General features: G+C 40.0%; 1 protein-coding gene across 8 annotated transcripts in view; it reads left to right on the top strand.

Annotated features, from left to right (window-relative positions):
* NR3C1 (nuclear receptor subfamily 3 group C member 1) overlaps positions 1-18,984 on the top strand; it is a 162,681-nt gene extending 143,697 nt beyond the window's left edge. For 7 of the 8 annotated variants that reach the window (XM_045056384.1, XM_019832312.2, XM_006927723.3 and 4 more), the window contains exons 6-9: positions 728-872; positions 4,780-4,910; positions 14,106-14,263; positions 14,814-18,984. In XM_045056384.1, coding sequence (XP_044912319.1) covers positions 728-872; positions 4,780-4,910; positions 14,106-14,263; positions 14,814-14,966 — 587 coding nt within the window. In that variant the 3' untranslated portion in view covers positions 14,967-18,984. 8 annotated transcript variants of the gene reach the window in all.
* The last annotated feature ends 419 nt before the right edge of the window (positions 18,985-19,403 follow it).

The raw sequence follows: 19,403 nt of genomic DNA, 5'->3' as shown, positions 1-19,403 counted from the left end.
TTCCTTTTACACCCAGGTCTAGTGGGGGGGGGGGGAATGCATACTTGTAAGAACTCAGTTGCTTTTCCTGCAGTGTGTCACTTTAAAAAATCAGGTTATTTGTAAAATCTGTAAAAATCCGGTGTCGTGACCCTTTCTCAAGGTAAAGTAGAATGATTTTTAACTCTTAACTATGTAACATGATATATGTTGAATGTAAATCTTCATTAGTCTCATTTTTAGGATCATATGAGATAAAAGTCCCCCTATGGGAACTTGATGTAGATGGGACATAAGAGGTCAACATTAGTGTCAGCCCAGACTTTACAGCTAGAGGAGAATCAATAAGCTTATGTTCACACAGAGAAGAGACAGGACAAGAATGAAGTCACCTGACCTCCGTCATCTCTACTCTGTCAAGAGGGAAAGAGGTGTTACTGTCAGGGAGAATTTTTAAAATTAAATTCATTGTGTAATGTACCAAGTCAGAACTCTGGGCTTTCTGTTTTACTATTTAGTTCATATTGTTTAAATAGGGAAAAAGTGACAGTAAGTTATATTGTACCGGATGCTGTTAAAAAGCACCAAAGGCTTTGGTCTTGACATGTTGGATGACAAAGGAGAACTGTGCCCCCTTGGTGTTACTTCATTTCCTCTGTCTCTTAGGGGTTCTGGTCTGTGGCAGTTCCCAAAGAGATGATCTTCAGCACCGAGTGTTTCCTCATAACCTTTACTTTTCTTAATTCAGGATTCAGGAACTTACACCTGGATGACCAAATGACCCTACTGCAATATTCATGGATGTTCCTCATGGCATTTGCCCTGGGGTGGAGATCATATAGACAATCAAGTGCAAATATGCTGTGTTTTGCTCCTGATCTGATTATTAATGAGTAAGTTATTTGGGAGTCTGTCTGTTTTGTGTGGTTTTTCTTTTTTATCCCGCTGATGTTTTCCTGATGGATTGCTATCATGATCATTGAGAACTGAATCCATTCTATCAGGTTTCTTGGAACAGGGCACCCTTGAAAGAGAGTGGTTTATCAGTACATTTTGGCAGACCAGATGTACATGGGGCAGGACACATGTAAGGGTACTTTTTAATACAGTGAGCATCTCTGGGGTCAGTTGATCTCACATTCAATAGGGACGACTATAGATGAGGACATCTTGGCCGAGGAGGTGGGAGGTACAGACCCAGAGGCAAGGGGACTCTCTTGCCAGGGCAAGGCCTACTCCATGTTTATGACTTGTAGGATTTGATAAATCAGCCACCTATGCTTTTCTAGGCCTATGCTTCTATCTGTGAACTATTTCGGGTGTCTGTTCTGTTGACCTCATTGCAGTTTTTCCTGACTAGTTTTCTGCCTCTGATGTGCCCTCCATCATGTTCTGATTTTTTTCTTCCTACGGTACAGTTTGATCACATCACATACTTCCGCAACACCCAGATGTCCTCCCTGCCCACGCCATGCATGTTCAGCATGGTTAGTGGCTTTCCAGAACCTGGCTTCTTTTCTCTCACTGTTCTCTTTCATAGACACGGCATCCCCACTCAGATGACCTGTTCCTCAAGCATACCCTTAACTCATGATGTTCTTAGCACCTTATAAGACCTCTGTGCTATATATCCCTAGTTCTTATCACTGTCCACCTTGTAGTACAATTTTTGTGCCTACAGCCTCTCTCTTTTATGAGAATGAAAACAGGGAGTTCTCCCACACATACCTATGGTCAGAGCAGAGTAAGAAATGAAGATTTCTTTAATTGTGAGCTCTGGGTGCTTTTGACCAGGGGTCAGACGAATGAATGTAAACGTTAAACCCTGTTATTAGAATAATCCCATTGCACCCTATATGAGTCAACCCATCGTGAGCAGTTTGTGTCAAGAACTGGATGCCATATTAAAATTAGGAGTGACAACTTTAAATATGTCCAGGAGGGCAAGGAGAATGGAAATTGACATTGGTCAGTGAACAAGGAGGGTATGGAGGAGGGCAGCCTACAGACCTACTGTTTTGCCTTATGGGTGTGCCAGGCACAGAAATCATGGGTAGGAGCTCAAGAAAAACATCTATTTGAGCAGTACTCAGTGGGAGAGGCTGCCTTACAATGTGGTGAGGTCACATTACTTTAAGTGTTTTAGAGGAGACTGGATGACACTAGCTCTAGGTAGTTTTGAAGATATTCTTGGGCGTTGTGACAGAAATCTCTAAAGCAGAGATTCCACGTTTCTGCCGTCAGGCTAGCTAGGTGCATAGAAAACCAGTCTAGAAATCCTGGCTGAAATGAATCCTGAGTTAAAGTTGGTGTTCTTTCTCTATTGGTGATACTTATTTTCCGGCACAGTATTCTCTCAGTGATAGGAGTCCTTACCAAGTGCCAGACTCTCTTTTAGGAGCTTGAGCTGTAATAGCACAATAGATGTGGCACCCGCTCACATTCCAATGGGGAAAATGAAATAGATAACCAAAATTACTTTAGAGAGCCATGGTCTAAAAGTGTGCCTGGGCAAAGGGAGCAGTGACAGGCACCTGCTACTTTAGATTTAGGGACCATAGAAGACCGGTCCAGGGAGTGGGCATCACACAGTACAGAAGCACAGGCTGTGTGAAAGGTGGGGCCCTGCAGACAGAAGAAGTGAGGGCAAAGGCTGGAAATACCATATGAGGCTTGTAGGCCATGAAACAGAGTTTAGATGTTATTCTAGGAGAAGCCGCGGCCAGTGGAGGCTTTCAAACAGGATAACATGGTGGAGGATGGATGAGAGGGAACACCACTGACTCCTCCTTCCTAATAAGCCTGGGACAGAGTAGCTGAGAACAAGACAGACACGCTTTCCCGACCTGTATTGCTTATATCCTCCATACAGGTAACCACCAAATAAAATAATTTCAGATTGGGTTAGTTTATACTGGAGGGGTCTATTTCAGATAAAGTGGCTAATGGCTTCTGGGAGGAAGTGTAATTAGAGGTGAGTTAAACGTAAAGGGGAAGGACAAGGCTTCACACTGAGAAGCAACAGGACAGGAGGCCTGGGGAATGTACATGCAGTGACCTGCCTCTTCGTATTCCCAGAAGGGGCCAGATGTCCCCTCCCCTGGCCCTATCAGACCTGGACAGACCCACACTCGTAGGAATCTGTGTCAGAGAAGGACGTCACCTTCCATTGCCAGCAAGAGGGCTGTTCAAACTCCTGTATCCCAGTGGAACAGGGTTTTGGTTGTTTGATCAGATATTTAATTAGCAAATGAATACATGAAATCTTGTGAGTTAACGCAGACACCAAAACTCCCTGAGTACTGGTTGCACATTTCGGAATCCAACCACAGTTACTTAAAAACATCATGTTGGCAACATTTGCTATTTACGGTCCCTTCCCAAAAAAAGTAATTTGAACTCATAGTATTGGGCTTAAAACTGTGAACTGAGACTTCTATGAAACACCAACTTATCCTTCTATTTTAGGAAATTAATTCAGGGTTTTTATTTGGGGGGCACTCAAAGTTAGAGGTAAGCAGTCACAGCATAACCTGAAGAGTGCCGCACGCATTTGTTACACGAGGTGGGAACTGCAGACTTTTTCTCAGGGTTGCGCCATCCTGGAGGACAGACAGCAGACGGGAAGAGTGGTTTGGAAGAGGGCGTTCTTACTATTCCCCATTCTGGGGTCTGTGCTGCTCTGTTCCCTCTGCCCGCTGGTTTCCATCCTGGTGCATCATCTGACAGGCACAATTTGAAGGTACACTGTCACCCCAAATCTGCCTGTGTAGCTATCAGGTAGCCTCACGGTTGTTTTTAGGTCTTACTGTTGTAAAAAAATAGTTTTTAACAGCCTACTGAATGATTTTATGCTTAATTCCTGTTGGGAGATTGGGAAGGTACCTCTTTGGGAAGAGAAGGTTTTAAATTTGAAGAGTCCTGTGAGCTCCTGTGTCATCACTGTCACAGCATACCATTCCTGTCAGAGTTATTTTATCCTATAAAGAAACAAACTGTATCCTCAGTGGAAAAAAATAGTGACCTTATTTTAATCTAAATCCAAGATCACTCTCTGTCAGAAACAAACAAACAAAAATCTTGAGGTATTGTAAAAACCATGAACCAAGCACAGTTTCAGGCTCTTAGTGTCATTAAAGTAGTTAAGAAACTTCAGGGACGCCTGGGTGGCTCAGTCAGTCAGGTGTCTGACTCTTGATTTCGGCTCAGGTCATGATCTCAGGGTTGTGGGTTGGAGCTATACTGCAGAGCTTGCTTGAGATTGTCTCTCTCAAAATAAGTTTTTTTAAAAAAACAAAAAAAGTTAAACTTCAGAAATCTCAGAGTTGAGTTCTAGTGTACTTCTGACCCTCTGCAAAACTATAAACAGAATCACACATAACTGTTTTCAGGATGTGATGCTGTGAAAAAAAAAAAAACTTTTTGATTTTGAATGGGTAAGACCTAAAACTGTCTTGTGTAACTGGCCTGAATGCAAATGCTGCCATAAAACCTTGGATTAAAAGAAACATTGAATTAAAGGAGCAACTGGTAAAGTTCTGCATGAATCAATTCTAAACACTTAGTAAGTGGCATGCACAACAGAAGAATAATTTCTCCAGTGTAAACATAGATTGTTCCGCAGTCTCTTTAGGTGCTGTCGTGGTTCTTAACTGTAGGGAAGTAGCATTAATAGCAACAGTTAGCTTTTCCTTTTTAAGTTCATAGTTTTTCAAAATAAAAACAAAGAAGTCTACCTTCGGGCAGGGGAACAAGCACTATTTCTTTCCTAACTCAAACACTGATATTTGTCTTTCACAGGCATAGAATGTCTCTACCCTGCATGTATGAACAATGTAAGCATATGCTGTATGTTTCCTCTGAGTTACACAGGCTTCAGGTATCTTATGAAGAGTATCTCTGTATGAAAACCTTACTGCTTCTCTCTTCAGGTTGGTAGAACACCTATTTGCGTCTAAAATTCACTTCTAAGTATGTCAAAAATAGGAAATATAGAAACAAAGGTTTGTTTGTGTACATAGCACCAAGTCCACGGTTATTTCCCGCTACTCAAATAGTTGAGCCTGTTCATAAATGTAAAATTTTATAAAGGCCCAGCCAGTGATGCTAAGATTAGGAAGACAGTTGGGTACCATTGGGAAACAGAGGAGTACATGAGCTACGCAGGAGCCTCTGTGGGTCTGGAATGTGTACACACCTCCTTCCCCGGGGGAAACAGGGAGAAACAAAGCCAGCTAGAATGATTTTAGTTTCTGTGCTCTGTTGTAACCTGGTCAACTTAGTTACCCAAGGAATACTCCTGTGTCTAAGAAATTGAGACAAAAGTACATCGCGCTTACGGTTAGAACATCCCATGATGCAGCAAGAGTTTATGAAACCGTCTTCAAAGTTTAAAGTTACTGGTATGTCAACTTGAGTGAGACTACTTTTGACTGGCAAAGGCACTACTCAGTAAACCTAGAAAGCTTGTGAAAAATACAGCGTATCTGATTCGTAAAAAGGTGGCATTTTCAACAACCAGTAGAAGGTGTGTGAATAGTTGGAATAGGCTAAAATTGTATAATACCAATAAAAATCCCATATGAAGGTAGTGTTTATAAAATACTAAGTTGATGACTGAACCCTTCTTTCATATACAAATAAAGTTGAGGGTTTCAAAAAGTCTTTCCATGAGTAATTCTGGTTTCAAAGCTGCCAAGTAACTCGAAGTGATGGATGTTGCATGTGACTGTATCTGTTTCAGCTTTTCCAAGACACCTCTATCATTAATGCTTTCATACTACCTTGTTCTACAGAAAGTTCTTTTATATTATTAATATTTAAATCCATTAACATTTTAGTCAAGACAGGAATTTTCCACAACTCATTTGCTAGAGACTTTTTGACGTTACCTAATGCAGCACATGTGTTAAAGAAATGAGCTTGACGTTATTTCAATAAACTGTTGAAGTTCTGATCATAATTCCAGGTACAGATCAGCACCAAACACTAAGCAATCCTATTTGTAAACACTGGTGATTTAAGTTGTATACATACCAGATTCTTCATTGCAGAGAATACAAAAAGTAAACTGAACTAGTACATATCACTGGTCTTTTTTTCAATTTTTAAAAAATGTTTATTTTGACAGAGAGTGCAAACTGAGGAGGGAACAGAGGGAAGGAATCCAAAGCACGTTCCACGCTGTGAGCCCAGAGCCTGACACAGGGCTTGATCCCATGAACCTTGAGATCATGACACTAAACCGACTGAACCACCCAGGCGCCTTACGCTGGTTCTTTTTTAAAAAAGGAATAGAATCACAAGGAATAAAATAGATACCATAAGATACAGTCAGACTTCTAGCCTATCAGAATACCAGAAGAGGTACCCTAACCTCCCACTGAAAACGCTAGACTAAAAGCAGGAAAAACTAAGTGCAGGCAGGAACCCAAAGAAGTCAGCCGTACTAAGAGGGTATATTTAATAAGTTTAAAGACGGGTTGGAAACCTAAGTGAAATTTTTTAAATAAGGGATGTCTCTAAAAGCAGATCAGACCCATTTGGAGAAAGAAGAAATTAGCCAGAATGCAAGTTTTTAAATGCATAGATACGTATATGTGTGTATCACGTACATAAGTAACAAGAGGCATGACTGAGGGAGGAGGGCTGAAAGAGTGCTTTAATGAACATAAAAAGGAGCATTTCTACAGTAAAGCAGTCTGCGAGTAAATGAAATGTGTATCCTGACACATGGGTGACCATTCATGGTATGCCAGTTGACAAAAGCTCTGGTGGCACATAATCACCAGAGATCCAAAATGAAAGGGAGTGAGAATAGGGAAGGGAACTATGCAAAGAATGGCTGAAAACTCTCCTGCCCTATCCAGGCAGTTCAATGAATTCTACCTAATATACAAGTAAAATCCAACTGACTGAAAAAAAAAAAAAAAAACCCTCAACGGAGAAGCAACTTAATAACCTATGTAGCAGGAGTGAAGACAATGGAAGGATTTTTTCGTAATGCTAAGGAAAAAATATTGAAAAACGAAGGTGGACTTCCATTCATCTCTGACAAGTAAACAGCTTGGACACTGCCATTCCCATCTTCAACAGTAAGAAGCTGAACTAAAAATCAGTTAACTTTTCTTGGAGCCATCAATGAATTGAGGTCACAAGGCAAATGACCATGTCAAAATCTGTAGAGACAGACAGATATAGAGAAGCACAGCCATGATCAGCTTACTGGGAAAAGAAACTTCTAGAGCCAGTACCTGGTTAGGAATACTTGTAATTTTGATGAAGTGCTGGAGACCTAGGAAGAGCTTGCGAATTAAAAACTAAGGGGGTTGCCTCCCCACACTTTTTGGGGGTTTACCTGCATAAGCCCCACCAGGTTTTCACAGTGAAGATCAGAGAAAAGATCCCCTCTGTTTGTTGCCCTCTGAGGGAAGCCTCTGTAAAAGAAATTTATCTGACCTCAGGAAAAGGGCAAATAGGTCAGGGCAGCCCCCTTTTCCTTCCTGTATCTCTGGCAAGGGAAACAGGAATATAAGGTGGAGGTTGTGGTTCGGAAACACTTCTAAAGTTCAGGACAAAACAGATTTAATCAAAAAGGATCAGACACCCCACATCACCAATACCTTACCACCATATCAGTAGGGCTCCACTGGATTAGAACTGTAGAACACAGCCATCTGAGAAGGAGTTCTTAGGGAAACCCAAAGACAAGAGGGGAAAAACAAGGAAACAGGTTTAGTTTCCATTAAACACCTATGGCTAGCATGAAACACAGCTCAGCTCCTAGCTAGATGAACATCAAACCTCATGCTAAAAGCATAATTACCTCAGTTCTGACAACAGCAAACAAACAAACAAACAAAAAAAAAGCTAAAAGGCAAGAAAAAATAGTCTGAAGAGTCAAGCTTCGCATCCAGCTCAGCCATGACACAGATGTTGTCATTATCAGAGAATTTAAGATAACAATGATTAATATATGGTAAGGGCTGTAATGGAAAAAGTTAGCAACATGTGACAACACCTGGGTAATGTAAGCAGAGAAGTGGAAACTCTAGAAAAGAAACATATGATGGAGATATTATAAAGATGAGAATTACTGCAATGGAATGGGATATTTAGCTCATCAGTAAACCGGAAGTGGCAAACTCCCAAACTCAAATGCAAAGAGAAGAGTGAAAAAAAACATGCAACAGAGTATTCAAGAACTGTGGGGGGACCATAACAACATGTGTAACATACAAGTAATGGGGCTATCCAAAGTAAAAGAAAGGAAGAAATATATGAAGTGATAACGACTGAGAAATTTCCAAAATTAATGACAAACACCAAAACATGGACCCAGGAAACTCCCAAACTCCAAGAAAGATAAATACCACAACATCTACATCTAGACATGTTTTAATCAAAATGCAGAAAACCAAATCAAGAAGAAATCTTGAAGCCCGAGGAGGAAAAAAAGCAGCTTACCCACAGAGGAGCCATGCAAGCACCAAGGGAGTGGAGTGAAATATTTAGTGCTTAAAAAAGTAAAAATCGGGGCACCTGGGTGGCGCGGTCGGTTAAGCGTCCGACTTCAGCCAGGTCACGATCTCGCGGTCCCGGAGTTCGAGCCCCGCGTCGGGCTCTGGGCTGATGGCTCAGAGCCTGGAGCCTGTTTCCGGTTCTGTGTCTCCCTCTCTCTCTGCCCCTCCCCCGTTCATGCTCTGTCTCTCTCTGTCCCAAAAATAAATAAACGTTGAAAAAAAATTAAAAAAAAAAGTAAAAATCTAGAATTATATATCCAGGGAAATTATCCTTCCAAATTGAGAGCGAAACAGCGAGTCTCAAACGAAAACCAACAATTAGTCACTAGAACACCTGCCTTGCATAAAACATTTAAGGCAGTTCTTCAGAGGAATTGAAAATGACACAGTCCAGAAACATGGATCTCCATAAAGGAAAGAAGAGCATCAGAGAAGGAAGCAACGAAGATAAGATTTCCTTTTTCTTCTTCGCTGATGTAACTTAACACAACTGTGGAGTAATTACAGCAGCCGTGCACGGGATGGGTGTAAGGTATACTGGTGAAATGAATGGCAGCAGGGTTCAAACCAGTGGGAGGGAGGGGCTAGGAATACTGCTGGCAGGTACCTGCTCTCCCTATCGAGTACAATAGTGTGATGTAAAGGAGATGTAGATTGGTCATCTATGTATAGGGGGAGGGGTAGGGCAACCCACTGAAAAGTTTTTTGGTGGTTGGTTTTTTTTTTAATTATTTTCAGACAGCACGAATGAGGGAAGGGCAGAGAGAGGAGAGAAAGAATCTCAAGCAGGCTCTGTGCTGTCAGCGCAGAGCCTGGCACGGGGCTCAAACTTACGAACCATGACCTGAGCCGAAGTCCAGAGTCAGACGCTTCACCGACTGAGCCACCCAGGTGCCCCTGAAAACAGCTTTTAAAAATGAGTATTAATTGATAAGAAAGAATATAGAATCATATGAAATACTCAGTGAAAACCAGAGAAAGTAGAAAAAAAAAAGGGAAGCTTACGAAAGAAAAAAAGAACAAGTGCACTGAGTAGAAAACGGTTACAAACAGGGTAGCTATTAATCCAAACATCACCTTACATTTCAATAGTCTAAATGTACCAATAATCTATTTTTTAAAGGAAAGTTTGCCATCATAGATCCTGAATGAAGTAATTAAAGGATATACTTAGAGATGGGATTACTTTCACTTATCCTAAGAAGGAAAAAAGAACAAAGAAAGTGGAGAATATGTAGATACATTTAAGCTAACATTTACTGTATACAATAACAGCAATTTGGAGGGTTTAAAAAACAGAACCAAAGGACACAATAATTACATATAAACAAGAAGGGGAGTTTGATAAGAATGAGTGTTTACATTTCAGTAATGATGGCTAAAGACGGAAAAACTACACAAAGGACCAAAGCCCTGAGTCGCAGGGTGGCAGCAGCTGAGGAAAACATGGGAAGGAAAAGCAATACAAAAAAATGGAATGAGAAGGAGGGGGGCGGGGAGCATAAACTAAAAGCATGGTAAGGGAAAGTAACAAATCGTACAAATAAATGTATTAGCAATTTCGTTACATCAAGAGGGGATAAAAGCTACAAGGCTCCAAGGTGAAAAGACACACAAAAAAGTGCAAGGCTGGATTAAAAAAATAATAGTCCAATGTTATGCTGTTTACATGAGAGTATCTGAATAAAGATACTGAGTGGCTGAAATACAAGGCCATCTAGCCTATGCATAGAGTAACCCGGTGATGGCAAAGTTGTGCAGGACAGTGTCAGATGGTAAATGTTTTCAGCTTTGCCTACACTCCCTGTCATAGCTAATCAGCCCTGCTCCCTGCAGCATGAACAGGGTCCTCAACAATGTAAGGAGAGAAGGCAGGGCCGTGTGCCAATAAAACTTTATTTACAAACACAGACTGCTGGTCATGGTTTGCTGACCACTGCTTACACTAAAAGGAATTGGTAGCAGCTACATTGCTATCAGCACAGACTTTAAAGCAGAAAGAAGAACAGTTCTTTATGTAAAGATACTCTTTAAATAAAACATTTTATTTATCAGGAAAGTAATTCTAAATATATGGCCCAACCACATAAAGCAAAAAGACGGAGCTACAAAGATAATTAGGGGTAATTTGAGATGGATGAGATTCTTTTAAACATAAGCAGTGAATAGGGCTCCACCCACAATTACTTTTAGAATTTGGGTAACATGCAGGAGAAAGTTAAAGATAAGCAATCAATAAAAATATTAAATTTCAATATTTAAAAAATTAGCAATAATTAGGTTATGTGTAATATATTGACGTAGGCCCATTTTTAACATGGTAGGCTCTTACCACTCCTGTTTAAGTAGTCTTTGTTTTCACAGTAATACTGACATCTTAGAAGTACCAAGTAGTGCTTTCTAGAATTAGAACGTTTTCGTATGTGTTCTTTGGCCTAACCCTAATCAAAATCCAGGGAGAGTGATATAGCACATTAACAAAAGAAAGATAAAAAATCATATAATAATCTCAACAGATGCAGAAAAAGCACTGACAAAATTCAATGTCTATTTATGAAAAAAACTTTTAAAATTAGGATAGAGGGAATATGTCTCAAAATAAAGGCTATATATGACACATCCACAGCTAACGTCATAGTCAGTAGTGAAAAAGCTACAAACTTGTCCTTCATGATCAGGAGTAACACAAGGGTATCCACTATCATCGCTTTTATTCAAAACACTATTGAGGTTCTGGCCAGAGCAATTAGACAAGAAATAAAAGGCTTCCAAATCTAAAAGGACTAAATAAAACACTCATTGCAGATGACATGATTTTATATATAGAAAATCTCAAAGATTCCACAAAAGGACTGTTAGAATTAACAAACAAATTTAGTAAAGTTGCAGGATACAAAATCACTATTTAAAATCTGTTGCAGTTCTAGATACCAGTAACAAGCTAACAGAAAAATTAATAAATGTATCCAAGGAGGCAAAAGACCTGTACCTTGAAAACTGTAAGACACTGGTGAAAGAAATTAAAGAAGACATAAAAGATACTCCATACTCATGGACTGGAAGAATATCGTTAGAATTTCCATATTACCAAAAGCAATCTACAGATTCACTGTAATCCCTGTTAAAATTTCAATGGCATTTTTCACAGAACAACTAATCCTAAATTCTGTACGGAACTATAAAAGACCCAGAATAACCAAAGAAATCTAGAGAATGGCGAACAAACCTGGAGGCATCAAACTCCCTGGCTTAAAACTGTATTACAAAGCTGTAGTCCTGTAAACAACATGGTATGGGCAAGAAAAGAGACACATAGATGAATGAGAGATAGGAGAGCATTAATTTATGACGGAGCCAAAAAACATATAATGGAGAAAGAACAGTCTCTTCAGTAAACAACCCTGAGAAAACTGGACAGACATATGCAAAAAACTGGACCATTATCTCACACCATACAAAGGAATTAACCCCAAAATGAATCAAAGACTTGAACGTAAGACCTGAAACCATAGAAATCCTAGAAGAAAACATAAGCAGTTAGCACCCTGACATCAGTCTTGGCGGGGATTTTCTTAACCTGGCACCAAAAGCAAGAAAAGTAAAAATAAAAATGGCAGCATGTCTAACTATAAAACTATGCACAGAAGGAAACGATCAAATGAAAAAGCAACCTACAGAATGAGAGAAAATACTTGCAAGTTGTCTGGCCAACAGGCACATCAAAAGGGTCTTGTCATCACAAATCAACAGGGAAATGCACATCAAAACCACATGAGAGATCACCTCATCTTTGTTAGAATGTCTGTTGTCAAAAAGACAGGAAATAAAGGGCTCCTGGTTGGCTCAGGCGGTCAAGTGTCTAACTTCAGCTCCCGTCATGATCTCACAGTTCGTGGGTTCGAGTCCCACGTCCAGCTCTGTGCTGACAGCTCAGAGTCTGGAATCTGCTTCGGATTCTGTGGCTCCCTCTCTCTGCCCCTCCCCTGCTCATGCTTTGTCTTTCTCTCTCTCAAAAATAAACAAACATTAAAAAATATGTAATAATAAAAACAAGACAAGTGTTGACAAGGATGTGGAAAAGAGGCAACCCTGTGCACGGCTGGTAGGAGTGCAAACTGGTGCGGCCACTGTGGAAAAAAGCATGGAGATTCCTCAGAAAATTAAAAATAGAACTAGTACATTACCCTGCAATTCCACTTCTGGGTTTTTGTCCACAGAAAATGAAAACATGACATAAAAAAATGGATGTAGCCCCATAGTCATTGCATAATGATTTACAATAGCCAAGATGTGGAAGCAACCTAAGTGTCCATTTATGGATGGATGAATAAAGAAGTCGTGGTGTGTATATATTCAATGGGATATTATTCCACCATTAAAGATCGTGAAATCTTGCCACTTGCAACAACATGGATCAACCTAGAGGGCGTTAGTCAGACCGAGAAAGACAAGTACAAATAAACATGTAATCTCACTTCTCTGTGGAATGTGGAAACCCAACAAAGACAAGCTCACGTACACAGAGAACAGACTAGTGGTCTCCAGAGGTGGGAGGGTGGGGAGTGGGAGAAATGGGTAAAGGAGGTTAAAAAGTACAAACTGCCAGGTATAAAATGAGTAAGTCATGTGGATCTCATGTACAGCATGGTGGTTATCGTTATTCATACTATATTATATATCTGAAAGTTGCAGAGAGTAAATTTTACAAGTTTTCACCACAAACCAAAACAATGGTGACATATGGTGATGGATGTTAACTATAGATTTATTGTGATCATTTTGCAATATATACAAATATTTCATCATTATGTTGTACAACCTGAAACTAATATGTCAATTATATCTAAATTTGTAAACCAATTTTAAACAGTTCAGTGAGAACGAGTAGGAAACACAGCTCAGGCAGGTTATACTCAAATCCACAGGGCAAGTAAAAATTAAAACTTCTTGCTCCTAAAGCCACTGCTCTTCCTGAATTCCAGCATTTTCTAAGATACCGGCAACAATGAAGTTAAGTTTGGGAAACAACACACCCCCTTCCCTAGAAAGTGCTTAATTTTGGCTCTGAAACATCCTGAAATCCAGAAATCTCCTTAACTTTGTATTAACCTTTAGGTTTGCTTCAATGTTGACCAAATCCTTTTTTCCCTAACCATTCACACAGAACCAGAGTTCCTAGGTGCACATTTTGAGAAAATTGAGCAGTGTACAAAAGTCTGTCTCTACAAGATTAATGGAAAGCATGATTAACCTTCTGTTCACAGTCCTTCCTACTAGTAACATTATGAAGAGTAATATAAAACAACTGATTTTATAGCATCCGTGACCTATTTTCTAAGTGCCTAAGGGAAGGCAGATACCTGCTCCCCAGTAAGGCTTATAACTCCGGGTTAAATCCTCCAATTTTCTATTATCCCCTAACCTCTCTTGGCCGCACTCTCGTGATCCTGTGAAATGCTTGTAATTACATGGAATATATTCAGAGTGTATATACAATGTATGTCATGTCAAGAAGCGTGCTATTAATCATAAAAGGCCCTGCTGGCACCTATGGCAGAGTCACCGTAAGAAAATTCTTTATGTGACAACATCTTTACCTTTTAGTTCCTAAGGAAGGTTTGAAGAGCCAAGAGCTATTTGATGAAATTAGAATGACCTACATCAAAGAGCTAGGAAAAGCCATTGTCAAGAGGGAAGGAAACTCCAGTCAGAACTGGCAGCGGTTTTATCAACTGACAAAACTCTTGGACTCCATGCATGATGTAAGTGTCAAACTGAAATCCAGATATCCGAAACATTTTCTGGGACTTCTGATTAGTGTATGTAATTATACGCCAGTTGTTTGTTTTTTTTTGTTCTTTCTGTTGGTGGATTTGGGTGATGGTTTGAGTTCACGTTGTGACAGCTTCACTTTGGCACACGTCTCTCCTCATGCCAGTTATGAAATATTTCATCTAGTCACGTGCATAGAACAGCATGATGCCAGTACAGAATGGCACTATTCTTTTAAGTCAAATTCTCTTTTATATGACTAATCAATTAAACCAGCATGTGTCCTTCCCATGTCACGGTGCTGTGTGGGTCACGGTGATGCGCTAAAGGCCGTATGATTCTAGATACAGTTTTAAAGACCCCAGAATGTCTTTGGTAACCTGAATGCTCACTTTATCCAACTGAACTTCTTTATCTGGCAGATTCCAGCAAAGACAGGTATACTCTAGGTCAGATATGTTTTTTAAAATTAGAAGCCAACAAGCATGAGATCTTGCTAGTAATGTTGAAGAATAACTGTTAATCTATTTTCTCTTGCAGGTGGTTGAAAATCTCCTTAACTTTTGCTTCCAAACATTTTTGAATAAGACCATGAGTATTGAATTCCCAGAGATGTTAGCTGAAATCATCACCAATCAGATACCAAAATATTCAAGTGGAAATATCAAAAAACTTCTGTTTCATCAAAAGTGACTGCCTTAATAAGAAAGGTTGCCTTAAAGAAAGTTGAATTTATAGCTTTTGTTGTACAAACTATCAATTTGTCCTGTAGCAGTTTTGCCGTTTTATTTTTTTCTCTTTTGTTTTCGTCTGGTCCTTGGTTTTGTTCTGTTTTGTTTTAAATACGCACTACATGTGGTTTATAGAGGGGCCAAGACTTGGCAACAGAGGCCCTTGGCCATCACTCTTCAGTGGTGGGCCAAGTAGAGAGTGATGGTTGGTGGGTCCCGGGAATCAGCAGCCACCTGCCAGAGAAGGACGGCGCCTAAACTGCCAGTGCCCGAAGTCTGCGTGACAAACTTTCTGCTCATACTTTTCACAGTTGGCTGGACAAAATTTCCTAGACTTTTTGTTGGTGTATTTTCCCCTGTATAGTTAGGATAGCATTTTTTGATTTATGCATGGAAACCTGAAAAAAAGTTTACAAGTGTCTATCAGAAAAGGGAAGCTGTGCCTTTTATAGCTATTACTGTCTGGTTTTAACAATTTCCTTTATATCCAGTGAACTACGCTTGCTCATTTTTTCTTACATAATTTTTGTATTCAAGTTATTGTACAGCTGTTTAAGATGGGCAGCTAGTTCATAGCTTTCCAAAATAAACTCTAACCATTAATCATCTGTGTGAAAATGGGTTGGTGCTTCTAACCTGATGGCACTTAGCTATCAGAAGACCACAAAAATTGACTCCTATCTCCAGTATTCTCGTCAAAAAAAAGCTCATATTTTGTATATATCTGCTTCAGTGGAGAATTATATATAGGTTGTGCAAATTAACCGTCCTAACTGGCGTAGAGCACCTAGTCCGGTGACCTGCTCCGTAAACCGTGGATGATGGTTGCAAAAGAAATTAAAAACAAACACGAAAACTACCAAGAGGCCCTGTTTGTACTTAATGGCCTGTCTCTGCAATGGTTAGATGGCAAGAAAGTCGGTAAACTGTCTTTCAGGACCTTTCGCTGTAGTTTGTATACCTTCTTAAAAGTGATGATTCCAAAGAACCAGCTGAGACACAACTGAGAGATTGGAATCAGACCAAGTAGTTCCGGTCACTAAACTTCACCCCCAAAATAAATCTCCAACGTGAAAAAAGTAGCCAGACACCCATTTTCACATTCCCATCCGTCACCAATTGGTCTACCTTTCCTGGCGGTACAGGAAAGTTCAGCTACTGACTTTTGTGATTTAGAACTGTCTGTCAGACTTCCATGTTCTTGCAACTCCACATGCCTCACATCCCTCCGTGTGCCATAGAGTTTAACACAAGTCTTGAGAACTTCTCCTCCTCGCTGTTGAGAAAGATCATTTTAAACAAAGTAGGAGCTGTAGTAGCCCTTTCTGTGTGCACCTTACCAACTTTCTGTAAACTCAACTTCTATTTACTAAGCCACAAGAAAGCTGATTTCTATTCAGAGTGGCCAAATTATTTGTGTAATAGAAAACTGAAAATCTAATATTAAACATACGAAACTTCTAATATATTTTTATATTTAGTTATAGTTTCAGATATATATCATATTGGTATTCACTAATCTGGGAAGGGAAGGGCTACTGCAGCTTTACATGCAATTTATTAAAATGATTGTAAAATAGCTTGTATAGTGTAAAATAAGAACGATTTTTAGATGAGATTGTTTTATCACGACATGCTATATATTTTTTGTAGGGGTCAAAGAAATGTCGACGGATAACCTATATGATTTCTAGTGTGGGTGAGCATTCATACAGGCAGCAGTGGTCTCAGAAACCAAACGGGTTTGCTCTAGGGGAAGAGGGGGATGGAAACCGGCCCTGTGTGCGGGGGAGGCGGCTGAGGCTCCGTCCCATTCGGATCCTCTGCCTCCCGCAACCACCGCCCTTCTCATTCCAGCAGGGAGCCTGTCGGTCAGTGCCGGTTCGGTTTGCCGAGTCTCCCCTGGCCCCTGGCGGGCAGGCGTGCGAGCGAACGGGACAGAAAGGTGGTGCCCGCGCGAGTCCGAGCACCACGTGATCGCACGGTTCCTTTCCCAGACAGCCTCTCCAGCGGTGTCATCAACACAGAGGCCTCAGAAGTTTGGCAATAATATGCGTAGAGGTACCAGCAATATGTAAATAGTGCAGAATCTCCTAGGTTGCCAAATAATACACTAATTCCTTTCTATCCTACAAGAGTTCATTTCCAAACAGAATGAGTACACGTCTGTGTTTTCTTTGAATGCTTTTTTGAATGTTACTTGTTATTTTTCAGTATTTGGAGAAATTATTTAATAAACAAGTGTAATCATTTGCTTTTTGAATGCTCTCTAAAAGGGAATGTTCCTTTTGTAATGGTTTAAATTGAGCTCAGAGTATTTTAAGATGGTTTGTAACCCAGATGGATGTGAAATTTTTGGTGCCTAAGAAATACCGCTTGGATATTATTATCGATGACAGTGTTAAGTTTCCAAAAGAGCTTATGAAAGGTAAATTATTCATATAATATGGAATATTATATGGTTAAAACCAGAAAGCACATCACACATTAATCTTATTTCAGTCCCAATCTCGGTTCTCAAAAAATAGAACTCAGTGAAAAAAAGGTATGTACACTTTGTGAAAAGAAAATCAACTGACATCCGTGGAAGTAGGAGGCCGTACCTTAAATGGAAAAAGAAGTTGTGCCCTTTTAGAGTAAGTGGGAAAGAAGAAGGTTATCTTAACGACCTTTGAGTACAGTTAACAATTTAAGGGAGAAAAGATATGGTGCCATTTGAAAGCAACTTCATTTTCTGTGTATGTGGTATCTTGCCATCCCAGATTAAGTTTGTACTAACGTCAGTGAGAACTGGCCACCGCAGATCCTGAAAAGTATTTTTCATTAGCGGTAGAAAAATAGGACCTTCTCAGTGTTTTAAGGCCTTGCCGTGGGAGACCTTACGAGTAGCCTGTGGGGTACATAGAGCCAACTGTCTAAAACTAGGAGAAGGGAACCTAAAAGATCATCTACCTTCTCCTGGAGAGAAAAAGAAATGGACACACCAGGGGGAAGACCGACATGACCAGGGTCTGTGAAGAGCTTGATAATTAGCATCAGAGAGCTCGGGATGTGCATGCAAAGGAAAGCCAGCCTCATTTCAGAACTGGTGGGTGGGAGGGGAGGGGCAATTCCGATTTTACTTCTGTATAATTTTACTATTATTGATAAGCCTTATCTTCGTTTCGTGTCAAACACCCTAAAACCACATCACTGTGGAATGAACAAGATTACGATACTCTGATCTGTCGAAATTCAAGAACCATGGCAGCCCTCAGTGAGATTTCAGTCTTGGCCCGTCGCCGGCAAGGCTGTAGCGGTAAATGAATGTGTTTTCATGTGCCTGGTTTGAGAGTTGGATGGGAGAATAGGAGTGTAAGCAGGATGCTTTAACCACTTTGAATGCAAGTTTCATCATTTTCCAGACTATGATCAGTCAGCCTGGTCCCCCAGGGATTAGTGACCAGGTTTTCAGGAAAGGATTAGCTTCTCTCTAGAAAATGCCTGAAAGAAGGATTCTATTTTCTGATGAAAGGCTGTATGAAAATACCCTCCTCCAATAACTTGCTTAACTACATATAGATTCAAGTGTGTCAATATTCTATTTTGTATATTAAACAAATGCTATATAATGGGGACAAATCTATATTATACTGTGTATGGCATTATTAAGAAGCTTTTTCATTATTTTTTATCACAGTAATTTTAAAAATGTGTAAAAATTAAAACCAGTGACTCCTGTTTAAAAATAAAAGTTGTAGTTTTTTATTCATGCTGAATAATCTGTAGTAAAAGAAAAAAAATGTCTTTTTACCTACACAGTGAAATGTCAGACTGTAAAATCTCGTGTGGAAATGTTTAACTTTTATTTTTCATTTAAATTTGCTGTTCTGGTATTACCAAACCACACATTTGTATGGAATTGGCAGTAAATGTTAGTTAGCCATTTACAGCAATGCCAAATATGGAGAAACATCATAATAAAAAAATCTGCTTTTTCATTATGTGACTCCAATATGCATTTGTAGAACTCCTGCACTCCCAGTTTTCCTATTTTTTTTTTCTCCTTCCTCTACAGAAGGTAGCGTCATCACGTCAGGAAACCTAGGACGCTGAAGTGGGCGTTTACAGGTCAGTGTGGCCCTGTCTGCATGCAATCATGGCATAAGTCCAAAGGGAGCTTAACCCTGGCGCCAAAGACCCAAAGACTATCCCACTCGTGCCTCAAATGGTCCTACGCCCATTACTGCAAAGGGTGCTAAGGCAAGGAAGAACCCACGCCTGAGGTTTCGTGCTCTAGAACAGTCTTCCTCAGGAAAAGCAATGTTTTGTGGAAACCAAGTTATCTAGTCAAAATTCTTGCCTTACGTATTTTAAAGCCAATTCTTTCTCCCAGAAAAGGGCATAAATACTTGGTAAA

This window comes from Felis catus, chromosome A1, assembly GCF_018350175.1.
Source record: "Felis catus isolate Fca126 chromosome A1, F.catus_Fca126_mat1.0, whole genome shotgun sequence".
Lineage (NCBI taxonomy): Eukaryota > Metazoa > Chordata > Mammalia > Carnivora > Felidae > Felis > Felis catus.
Note: the sequence above shows the minus strand (reverse complement) of the source record. Positions and strands in the feature narration are given on the sequence as shown.